This window comes from Musca domestica, unplaced genomic scaffold (genome assembly GCF_030504385.1).
Source record: "Musca domestica strain aabys unplaced genomic scaffold, Musca_domestica.polishedcontigs.V.1.1 19, whole genome shotgun sequence".
Classification (NCBI taxonomy): Eukaryota; Metazoa; Arthropoda; class Insecta; order Diptera; family Muscidae; genus Musca; species Musca domestica.
The window spans coordinates 13,320,072-13,333,070 of NW_026712245.1; the positions used below are offsets into that span (position 1 = coordinate 13,320,072).

At 35.8% G+C, this 12,999-nt stretch overlaps 1 protein-coding gene across 1 annotated transcript in view; it reads left to right on the forward strand.

Moving 5' to 3' along the window:
• LOC101892669 (serine-rich adhesin for platelets) overlaps positions 1-11,587 on the forward strand; it is a 107,767-nt gene extending 96,180 nt beyond the window's left edge. The window contains exons 6-10 of the mRNA XM_059121349.1: positions 3,607-3,905; positions 3,975-4,292; positions 8,793-8,988; positions 9,056-9,761; positions 9,821-11,587. Of these exons, the coding sequence (XP_058977332.1) occupies positions 3,607-3,905; positions 3,975-4,292; positions 8,793-8,988; positions 9,056-9,761; positions 9,821-11,000 (2,699 nt within the window). The 3' untranslated portion in view covers positions 11,001-11,587. The remainder of the gene's footprint in view (positions 1-3,606; positions 3,906-3,974; positions 4,293-8,792; positions 8,989-9,055; positions 9,762-9,820) is intronic.
• Positions 11,588-12,999: the final 1,412 nt, after the last annotated feature.

The following is a 12,999-nucleotide window of genomic DNA, read 5'->3' on the forward strand; positions in this document are numbered from 1 at the left end:
TTAGATTTTAATATTAATCTAAAAATTTTAGCAAAGTATCGGATGTATGTTTCTGAAGGATTTTTGTGTCAACACATGCAGTTGTGCACACATCATAGAAAAACGTTGTCCATTTTAGGCGTCTTGAAGAATTTCCAAGCATTTTTCTCATTTTTCGAATTTTGTTAATGAAACGACAATGGCCATACGTCGTTCAACAACAACCCGTTGGGTGGTGGAGGTGTCCAACAACAATTGTAAACGATTATGAAAAACATTTAAACCTGCGCCTTATTTGTCTGCATGCCAGTCGATTAGCTCGTTTGTCTCTATCTCAATGACTTTTATGATTGGCAGACTTGGTGTTAACCTGTTGTGTCTTGTATGGGCCATCAATCATAAATACATATGTAACATAAGAGTGTGTGTGTGTGTGGATAGATGTGTCTGTGTAACTGTCGGAAAACACGTCAAGGAGTGTCTGCCATTCTGACAAATATACCTGTACAATTGGTGATGATGAGTGACATTGAATAGCGTCTGGTGTGACAGGACACTTGACAGGTTCAACCTTGTTGTGTGTGAATGAAGCAAGGACATTCGATGGGATTTAGTTGCCAATAAATATTATGGCCAATATTAAATGGCCATTAATATCGTATGAGTAGACAATAAATTCGGGAATTGTTATTAATTACTGCCGATTTGTCATGGTAAATATTTTTCAAGGTCATTGCAGTGTTGTCGTGTGCCGACAACTGATTGCACCTGCACCATTCCGTTCGATGTCGACTTTTTAAGGAAACTAAACTGAAAATACCAATTTCAATGGAATGTGGAAGAAGTTAGTGAACTTGTCAACATTATAGTCTCAATTGACTGATGTTCATCCCATATTGGCCATTTTGCGTAACAAACTCCATACTGGTATTACATATTACTTTTTATATGCCCCATGGCAATACATAGTCGACAAACTTGCTTTGGGTTTCATTACACATTTTCATGCAAACCTGTCTGTCTGCCTGTATGTGATAATACCACAAAAGTAATCATAAAAATGTTTACACTCATTGCCACTCGTATGAGCTAATTGCAAATTGGTATTATCGAAAGTTATTTCCCACTTTGGTGTTGCTCAACGCATCACCCTCCCGAGTTTGGAGCTGGCAGGCTTAAGTCGAGGCGTTTTTGGGATGCCATCGAAGACGGCCGTCACATTCAAGACAAATGTCACATCACATGTCGTAAATGTCACCACAGATCGAACTTTCTTGCTGCAACCAATGTCTGCCACAATGTTGCTGCTCCAACTGGACACCAAGCGAGTTGGCCATGTTGCCGGCTTTGTGCGGACTAATTTTAATTCACTCTCGCAAAATTGTACAAATGGCTTGACATAATTGCTTAACAAAATGATGACTGCCACTTTAAGCAGATTTGATGGTTTCGAATTATATCTGCCGTTTTCGTTCGAAGTCGTTTATTAACTTTCCCTGTTGAAAGAAGAGACGGTCTTTGCGATTTGTTTTGGGGGCTTTCCATAGTGATTATGACATTAAGATAATATATCAATTAGTGATTAATTAGTGGTGGTTACTAATGTTTCTAGTTCTCCTAATGATTTGTGTATTGGAGCCAAACATGTTCTTCTTTTTTCTATCTAAATTTACGCTTTTTGAAAAAGATATGATAATCTTTCTTGACAAATCTTTCTATGAAAAATTCTACATATATTTTCCAATTGCCTAGCAGATAAAAAACATGAAAGTGAGGATATCTCCTTTCCTGTTTATAAGCTATAAAGGCAGACGCAAACTATTTGCAGAAAATTAAAGAAACGATTAAATCATTTAAAAGGTAATCTATTTGAGAATTTAATGTGTCATTATTTCATATGTTGCGATTTTAGTGAAACTTATTTCAAATTTATAGACAAGGGTGTTTGATTCGAACTTATTTCGTACTTGATCCGACTTGATTTCAATTTCTCATTATCAAAGGATAAAATGTTCTACTGCACTACAGTGCTACACAATTTCAATAAAATTAAAAGTTTTATAGGCTATATATATATATATATATATATATATATATATATATATATATATATATATATATATATATATATATATATATATATATATATATATATATATATATCTATATATATATATATATATATATCTGTATAGTACGCATGTGAGGAACTTTAACACCAAATCGGATAAAACATATATATGGGAGCTATAGCAATATCTGAACTGATTTTCACCAAATTTGAAGTACTTGTTTCTAAGATGAAGTCAGTCGAAATTGCCAAAATTCACTTTATTTGGTCTGATATTAGTCTGATTTCGGATAAAGATATATATTGGAGATACATCCAAATCTGATCCGATCTCGATAAAATTTGAGTGGAGTGCATATTACATATGTGAGGGATTTTAAACCCCAAATCGGATGAAACATATATATGTAAGCTATAGCTATATCTGAACCGATTTTGACCAAATTTGATGCACTTGATTCTAGATTGAATTCGGTCGGATGTGCCAAAATGCAGGTCATTTGACGGATACTGGTCATTTGGTGCGTAATTAACCCAAAATCGGTTGAATATGTATATGGGAGCTACATCTAAATATGAACCGATTCTCACCACTTTCAATAGGGTTCGTTCTTGGACAAAACTAATATTGTTTGGAAAATGTCATCATCATCGGGTAATAAATCTGCATTTTGTTAATAACCATGCATGGACAGACAGACGGACTGCCATACATAACTCAAAAAGTGATTCTATGAAGATTCTCAAAAGTAACTTTGGGGTTATCTCGCTTTCTTCTCCATGTTACAAACAAATGCACAAATATATCATACTCTTACCACTATGTGGTGTAGGGTATAAAAACTCCTGTAAAAATAGATTAATTCACGAGATATCTACAAAAAACTTCTTCCAGTCATGTTATATTTTGTTTTATTTGCAAAATCGCTTCCGATTTGGGGCGTTTATGTATTGAATATTAGGTCTTAAAGCAAGCGATTTGACAATATCTTCACTCCTACTGTTATCAGTGTGATTCTTAGTTTTCATTTATGGAAAATGTTAGTTAATGGCCCCGTCGTATCTGCATACATCCATAGTATTTATGTTTTAGATGATTGGTTTGTCATTTTACGTTGAGCTCGGTCAAATTTGCGATAAGATATAATAGTTTCCAAATGAGCCACTTCTCTTATACTACCATCATAAGGGGCAATAGGATTTCCCCACTTTAGCCGATTTGCAAATTATGCGAAACACTTATAGAGACATAACTTATTAATGGAAACATAAGTAATTCCTAAAATTAACCACATTAGGTGATTGATGTTCGCTTTGTTTTTTTTTTTTTTTGTTTACTTCGTTAATTTGTCACGAAATGAGGCAGCGTTCAAAAATAAACTTCACATGCATGCCCTTAGCTGCTGTGGGATGTTTGAACGTTAGATAGATGCCATAATTGTAGTGTGTGGATCCAAATATAAACGATAAATATGTCACGATCAGTGAATCACGTTTTCTGCTGCCAACAGCTTTTGTTAATAACTTTCTACGTTTCTTTTTTCTTTGTTTTGCAGATCACAATCGCATTATAAATCAAACAATTACGCCACCGTCTTCGAAGAGCAACTCTAGCAAACCGGAGACGCCAACAGACCTTCAGGAAAATGGTCTTTCTCTTCACAACAATAACAACCACATCAGTGCAACAGCGACGGCTGCTACTGCAACTACACCAGCGGCGGCGATCACAGACAAGTCTGGACAAAACATTAGGACAACTTCCAGGACATCCTCCCCGGTTCTTTCGAGCCTTAACAATAAGAAAAGTACACCCGCCCCGTCGCCAGCTGTTGCCAGTCACCTCAGCGAAAAGGTTTGTAGCCATGCTGCGCTCTCTACACCTGCCACCCATTTCGTAATTCAACTTGTTTCGTTCTTTCAGAAGCAGCAAAATAAATTACATAACACGTCATCGTCATCGCCATCGACGTCCACGTCCAATGCTAGCCGAAAATCATTGTTGCACAAACAGCACCAGCAATTGTCCGATGACGTAGTTGTAATACCTTCAGCAGAACCTGCCGCTGCCGATGAGTTGCAGCAATTGAAACTACTTAACCGGCACTCGTGTAACGGTGCATTGAACTATGAGGCATTTGAGCAGCAACAGTTGCAACTGCAACAGCTGCAACAACAATCGGCTCACCAGACCAAGAGCACAGAAGCTTTAGGAGTGCTGCTGCAATACCTGGTTTATGATGTAAGTGTCACTAACATTCATATCAGTCCATGCACTGGTTGACAGATGGACAGTTTTTGTTGTAGTTGTCAAAGATGGCAGGCAGTGGTAGTTGTTGTGACAACTAATTTCAACTTCCGTGACCAGATAAATCTCTGCTTCGATTACACGTTCGACGATGACCATAGTTGGTCTATCGATCGACTGATTAGTCATGATGACGTCTAAAAATGTTTTTTATATTAATGCCGGAATCTATTTTGGAGATTTCATGTTTGAAAGTCAAATGGTGGAAAATATATTTTAATTCCAGAGAAGATAAATCAGTTTCGTACTCAATAATCTTATTTTCCAACCCAATTCGGAGCTCTAAACTTTCAGCAGCTCACTCGAGAAAATAAAAATCTTATATTGAAAAATTTTCAAGTCCACTAATAAAAATGCTAAATTATACAGGATGAAATAAAAAAAAAAACTGCAACAATGTCAATACGAGCGGAGAGCAACCATCGGCTGTTATGGCGGCAATTGGCCGACGCTTAAGTTCTGGTGGCCCACCGGTTTCGGTTTAAAAACTGCTGGACAACGAATGTTTTCTCATCGGAGAAAACCAAATTCGGCAGTTCACCACTTTCGGCCAAGCGAAGCAACTCTTTAGCTCTTTAGAGTCCATTTTTTTCTGTTGCACTTTTTGAAATTTCAATGGCTTTACCCCGAGCTCATTTTTTCAATATTTGTCGAATGGAATATTGCGATTTGTTCAGCTCACGAGCCATTTTTCGGCCACTGCGTTTTCTTTTGGAACCATTTCTGCTGATGTTGCTGTTTTCTTCTGTCCACTTCTTTGATGTCGGGCTACGCTACCAGTATCACTGCAACGAGCGATGGTACGAGACAAAAAAAATTATTCACATTTAAATGCTGGAGTGCTCTAACGACAGCCACTTTAGGTTTTACTGCAAATATAAAGAAATCACACTATCACGCTTGTATTCCATCACGAATAACTTTTTTCTGGAAAAATTTCATCAAAATGCTTTTGTACGCTTGTAAAGAATATAACGAACTGTCACTGGAATAATTTTAACAGTTGTCGGTAGCACGATATGTTAGGCTTGGATGTAAGTTCCAATCAATGTGAATTCAAGGCACACATGCGATTCAATATACATTATACAGTTTGTACCTCATTATTTTCTCGAGTGCATTTTTGAAAGTTTAGAGCTCTACACTATTTTGGCAATAAAAAAAACTTTAGAATTAAGACGCTTTAAAAGGATTTTGGTAAAAAACAAAAAATAATATTCGTTATATCCATTTCTGAACTCATTTTTGGTATATCTTGGTAATGGTAACAATATTTCTATTTTGGCTAATAGTGAAATACCCACGAACTGTTGTTGACCTAGGTAGTTGGTAGTAGAATACAAATTGAAAGGGTTCATTGATAAGAGAAGCAATTTCCCCATTCAGCCATGTTTTGTTTTGCTATGTTTTGATTTTGGATTGGGAAAACAAAATATTTACGTACACATTTGAGGGTTGTTGTTTATCGCGAACCTACTGTTTGTGTTTTAAAAACAACGTAGCAATGCTGTAAATTAATTGTTTCACTGAAAGAAAGAAAGGAGTGGAGGTCCTATCAACAGCTTCAATCTATTGTTTTGCTTGAAAATAGTGTTAAATGTCAACTATATTTTTCAGCGGAATGTACCGTTTACCTGTAGATACTTTTTCGTGTATTTGGTTGCAGGTAGCGCGATTCAATTCAGTTTAACCATATGTTAATTACATGTGTCGTAAAGTAAATTTCCAAAACGCAGCTACTTCTTTACAGAGAGTTAATTACAAATTCCCAAGATTGTAAATATTTATGATTAATATCCGAGGTGGTTTTTTTTTAATATATATAAAATTAATACGTTATACACCAGAAAAACTATAATTGGTAACATTCAAATTAGTTCAGTTTTCAGTTCTTCTTTCTTGAATAATAGAACATTTTTAAATAAGCAGACTTTCGAATAGGGTTTATGCTTTTGCACGGGACGAATGAAAATGTTACAGGTTTTACAAAAAAATTCTCGTAAAGAAGTCGATTTTCTAAATTTCCCTTTAACGCCGTTCATCAACATAGATTGTTTACAACGTAAACTAGAATGTTTCTAACACAATATTTATTTCGATAATAATAGCATAATTTCTTTACAGACTATGATTAATGTGGATATTACAGATTCCTTAAAATACCCAATGAAACCTGAAACCTGAGGTTGTGTTTTGAAATGCTAAATTCATTCTATATGTTGCCTGAATTCATTCTGTTAATTCATGTTGACATAAAAAACAAAGAGCCAACGTTAGTTGAATATCGTAAGTGGCGAGTAGGAACGTTGAATACTTGGGTGCAGTTTTAACATTTTAGATCTCATAAAGACTGCGAAAATAATTGTTAAATTATAATCATGTGAAAACACCACACAATTTCTCGATATATTTAAATAATAACGTTTTTGCATTGCTAAATGAAATATAAGTAATGCGAATCTAAAATGACATGACAGGATTAAAACAACTCCAAGATCTCCAAGATTTGGAAACCAAAAATTATAACATAATTGCCATTGTTGTATTAAAATGAAGTTAACAATGTGGAAGAGACCTGACGCGACATAAATCAATTCTCGATATATTTAAATAGTAACGTTTTTGCATTGTTAAATGAAACCTGACGCGACATTGACCTGAAGTCAAATTAGAACGGCAATTATTAAACAAACGTTCCTAAATTTGTAATTTGAGATAAGTAGGCAATGGAAGGTCGTCAGTAGGGAGATACCAATATAAGGCTAATTGGCTAAGGTTTTTTAACTATGGCTCTCATGTCGAACGTATCATAAAGGGATTGATTGTTTGCTGGGCAGTTTTATTTATTTTTTAAATAGCCCACTTGTCCAGGTATTGAGCGAAGCTATATTTATAGTTTCATTTACCTAACATTCCGCATTTGTTTATTTTAGTTAAAGATTTTAAGAGATTGACTTGCCTTTTAGCTATGGTCTTGTTAGGTTGTGCAAAAATCATTTGTCACTCACACAGTGTCAATATTGATCACATTACGACACACGAATGTGCAAAGTCGCAACAGATGTTAAATAAAAACTACGTAATTTTTCTCCTCTTACAATCAGCTTAATCTGGGTTATAATCTATTTTAATTGCTGGAAATCCCTTGTTATTTTTGACACCGTTGTCATTATTGTCATTATGTTTACCAAAGCACATAATAAGTTGCTTTGCAATTCATTGCTCATGTGAAAATGGGAAAATACCACCAAATATTGAAACACATCCTTTCCCATATTTTGATGATTTCCAGAGAGTACGCTGTCGTTGATATTAGAAATTATTTCGCAAAATCACGACAAATGGATTAACGTGAAATGTCCTTGCTCTGTGGCATCCTCTTATGCAAATGGGACCATGATAATTTTGGTAGTAATTCATTGGTTTGAGAATTCCATTTGCCAATATCATTTTTATCAAACATGAATGTGTTTGTAAGGAACTTAGAATTTAGCTAATATGTAAATAATTTTCTTATTATCAAACTAATTTAAAAAGGTATTGAGTACAGTTTATGTTTCAAATTCCGAATTGTGATGGAACATATTTTCCTTCCATCTTATCTTAGAGTACAGGTTCTTCACACCGCATACAATTTACACACACTTCTCTTTTAATTCACTGTATTGGCATAGAACGGCAGATGATAATTTTGAATAGTGCGTGCTATTGTAAAATATAATATTTCACTTAGAGATATCTTATTTGTGTTGCGGGCTGCCAGTCCCTTTTCGTGTACTGTACCGAAACAAAGTGAAAAAGGAACCAAACATATGGCAGAAAGAGAGAAAATACTTCATTTTGGGCGCATCAATGGACACAATGGAAACCCCAAAAATGACAATAGGATACGAGATCGATTGTTAGACACGATAGGATTTATTTACGAAGCAACAATTGTTCTGATGACTATTGGGCGTGGAATAAGAAGGATACATGTGTTAAAATAAGAAAAAAAAAAAAGGAATAAAAGCAACAGATGGTGTAGTGTCGGTTGCGTTATCCGCTACCTGCTGGCAGGACGTAAACATAGAACGCAGCTATAAATAGTTAGGTCTAAACGACGTAGGCGTCAGTTTGTTTTCAGTCACAGAGAGTGAAACATTTTTATTTTTGTCTAAAAGGGATATTTGAAGGAAGAATGTTTGCCAAATTTGTATTTCCCAACGAAAACATGGACTTGGAATTAATTTCATGGACTCCCTTGACATCGCCTAATGCTTGTCATTATAAATCCAAACGCTTGGATTCTACGTCTACGGTATGTGCCGCCATTATATTCTAATTAGAGGGAATTAAAGTAGGGTCATTAGCAAATTTTGTTCTACCTGATGTAGATCTCCTACCCGTTGTCATTAATTACCTTCATTTTTTTTCGATATTTTCTACTTACAGTTGGATGCTTTTGCATGTCCATCGCTGAGATCTGAGAATGCCAAAACAAAGGACAAATTAAAGAAAACCCTGTTATTACTAGATGAAGCTAAAAGTTCCTGTTCCGAGTTGCAGGATCAGCTTTGTGATAAGGATGCCTATTATATGCAAAGAGAAAATGAATTGCAGGCCTTACATCGATGCGAATTGGACAAAGGTATGAACTACATCATTCTGTATTACAAGGAGTATATTTAAATATTCTTTCATTGTTTACATTTTAGCCCGATCAAATTTTGAGGAATTCGAAATTGCAGCAAAACAACAAATTTCAACTTTACAATCACAACTGGAAAGTACCGAGGCGGAGCATCGCAACAATTTCGATAGCTATCGAAGTGAAATGGAAAAGAAGCTCTCCGAAAAACTGGATCAAATTAGAAGCAAGGAGGAACGTGAGAGTGTGCTACAGCAACGTTTGCAAGATTTAGAAATTTCCGAGGAGAAGTTACGCGAAAGACTTACCCAAACAGAAGAATCATGCTCGAAGCGTTTGCAACAGTCTGCCGAAAGAGAACTAGAACTAATGGAACGCATCAAGTCGCTAACCAAAGAACTAGATAGGCTCAAGTCGCAAAAGGAGAGCAACGAACGGGATTTGAAGGATAAACTGAATCTCTCGAATGATGAAATTGCCATCCTGCGTACAACGCGTAGAAGCCTAAATGAAAGTGGAGTCTGTTCGCCGCGAAACACCTCATCATGCTCTGCCGTGGGCAACATGGAGCTTTCGCGGCTCCAAAATGAAATAGAAAGCTTAAGATGTGTCTTGGAATTGAAGCAGAAGGAAATCTCCAAGTTGACCAAACAAAATGAAGAGTTGTTAAGGGATGCCGACGAGAAGTTAACCTTGCAGGGAAAGATTTCTCTATTAGAATCCAAGAATGAAATGCTGCTTTCAGAGATGGAGATCAAGTCGGAAAAAGAGAAGTAAGTTCAGTGGATACGCTTTTGTTACCGATTCACTTATTTTATATTTTTTTCAACAGGGAATACTTGAGGCAAATCGATGAAATTCAAAAAGCCTTCAATCATGAAACCGTTAAGCGCACCCGACTGTCCTACGACAATGAAGCCCTGCAGTGGCAATTGAAGCAACGTTCCGAACAGCTGCATCTGGTGGAGACTAAACTTCACGAACTGTCGTCCCATGAAATGTCGTCGACCTCAATTACCAATCGCTCATCCTCGAATGGTTCTGCCTTAAATACATCGCTACACATGGACGACATTTCTCCACCGAGTTCGCCAGTTATTAAAGGGGTTATCGAGAAGACCGACTCAGTGTCATGGGTACTGGAAATGGACGACGAAACTCCTGAAGCTGCTGCCACGAAAATGGTCAAACGTGCGGGTTCATTTAGGTCAGTGGAACGTAGTTCCTCCATGAGAAAACAACTGTCGGTTAGCGCAAATGCGGGACAAACGTTTAATAATAGTTTATTGGATACAACTGGGCCGAATCCTCTCTCCCAGTCCATGTCCGCCACCTCCGTGATAAGAGAACATTCCAAAGTTGAAACAAGTGAATTTAATAATAGATTACACCCCCGAATACGCTCAAAATCAGTTAGTGTTAAGGGCTGTGAGGCCTTGCAGCAGAAGCAGAAGTCATCATCGTCAAAATTGTCGCGACAATTATCGTCGGGTAGCTCACGAAAAAGCTTGGATCCAGCCGACTTCAAAGAGCCTTTGACGTCCAGTTCTCCCTTCAGCATTAGACCCAGAACGTCAACCTTAAAAATTGATAATGAACAAAATGAAGATGTCCTGTTTAGGCGGGGTAGTGCTAAGCTAATTACTTGTGACACCTCCGCCTTAAATAAAGGCGAACGCTTAGAGATGCGTTCGCTTCCCTCTCTTCCTTCTGTCCAGGACTTGAAAGTAATCAAGAAATGCCAAGAGATCCAAGAGTCCGCCGGAGAAGCTATGGTTTCGGGTACAAATTCTGAGGATGAGAGTTGTTCGGCTTCGTCGGATGATGTTGTCAGCACAGCCTCATCTTCAGGTAACTCGGATACGACAAACTCATCAAACCAATTGAAAAATTCACGAATGTCCATAGAAGATGTCTTACTAATGGAGAAAATGAATAGCCTGTCGGGCACACCGATGGAAGTCAGCTGGTCCGAAGATGCAGATGGCCTCGCAAACAGTTCTACGCTATGACATGACCTAGTACGTCATGACATGTATGAAGTCCAAGAGGACGATGAGGATAGTTTTTAAGATGGCAAGCATGAGTTGGAGCTCCACCTTATCTTGACCATGAGAATTGATAAATGGGACACATTTGCGCAAATCATAACCATTGTTTATTAGAACACTCCTGTGACGAGAATTTAGAGGGGACTTGGAAGATAAAAAAGCACAGCTACTACCAGCCAATGATGAAGGTATGAAAATGGTTCGATCTGGGGAAATGATGTTTGGCCTCACGATCGTGAGTGTACGTTGTCCAATGTAATACAACCCCTTGGTGCGTCCGTTTAGATTGAGAATTTACAATAAAAACAACATCATCAAAAACACATTTTAATGCTAATCACCTATGTTTAGTTAACTTTTACTTTAAAAAAATGAAATGTTCTTTGAAATCTGTTACATGTACATACATACAATATATTATACTTTATTTATTTGTGAACTTATTTAATAGAGAATACAACAGAAGATAAATCAAAAAGCTCATAATCTAACAAAGAAGCTATAATAAAAAGAAAAGAAACCCCCCAAGAAACATTGTTACGTGTAAATTATGAAATTCATTTTTATTTGTATTCTCTCCGACATGCGGCATTTGGTCGAAAAGCAGATACTGATAAGAACTCATCAAAAAGTGATAAGATCGATAATCCACCAAGCTTTTCTTTGGGCAGGCATTGTGGCATTTTTGTACATGTTCGATTCTTGTCATATTTGTTTTTTTTTCGACCAATATACTAAGATCGTCGGAAGACTCAAAAAATAATGACATACACATATATTAGAAAACGCATTGCTTCACTTTCGATATTCTTATCCTTTACTTAAAAAACTGCATATAATTACTTTGATCGGGCAACGCATTTAGGTCTTGTAAAATTGATAAAGTAGGAAAAATACCGAAAATAGCCGAAAGGAATCCAAAGCCGTCTATTGAACGATTTATAATTTTCGTTATGTTAGTTGAATAGAGTTGACATTTAGATATACAAAACTATGCAAATAGCCTGCACAAGATCTTACTGAGAGGGTTTAAATAGATGGCACTCCCACTCCTAATTACATCCGTGTCTTAAATTGTTCATAAGTGTTTACTTCATCTAATCGTATATTTATTTATGGCTTTGACAAATTTGTAAATTGATTCTCGTCCTTTATTAGATTGTTTGTTAAATTATTATTATTATTATAAAAAAAATAATTAAATGTATTAGTATATTACGAAAAATGTAATCGCATTGAAATTATAAGATACAAATGCAAAAAACAGCTTATTTAAATGAGGTAATTGAACCAAACCACTGATACATACATTAGAGATCTTGAAACTAGTTATAAGGCGATCAATACAATTGCTATATTTTATACAGTACCCAAATAGAGAACACTTAAGAAAGTTCGGCAATTCTTAAAGACATTTTGAGAGGGATTCAAATTGTTTATTTTTCGTGTGTGTATTTACTTCGATTCGATTAATAAAGTTTTTTTTTGTTTCGTTCGAATTAAATATACACATTTTTTTATTTGACTCTGTTTAAATTTAACTTCTTGCGGGAGTGATAACGCTTTCTCAATCCTCCCATATTTTTATTGCATTTCTTGTTTTTCTTCAATCATAGTGTATGAGTATGTATGTGTAGATGGTCATTAGCCTAAACCGATTACTAGTAAACTCAAAAAGTTATGATAAGATTAGCAACAATAATAATATTATTAATAATTTATGAGCAAAAAAATTTTGCAAATGAACAAAGAAAGAGAGAATTAAGTAAAATAAAGAAACCCGAAACATGAATATTGTTTTGAGAAATATTTAAAAACAAATCAATTTTGTTTCTTTTATAATTTGGTTGGAATAAAAAATCTCATGCTCTAAGATAGAGTAATAGATGGAAAGCCATCATACGACATAGGATAACACGCTCGACTGAAATACTGAAAGTGGATTATAGGGTATTTATAG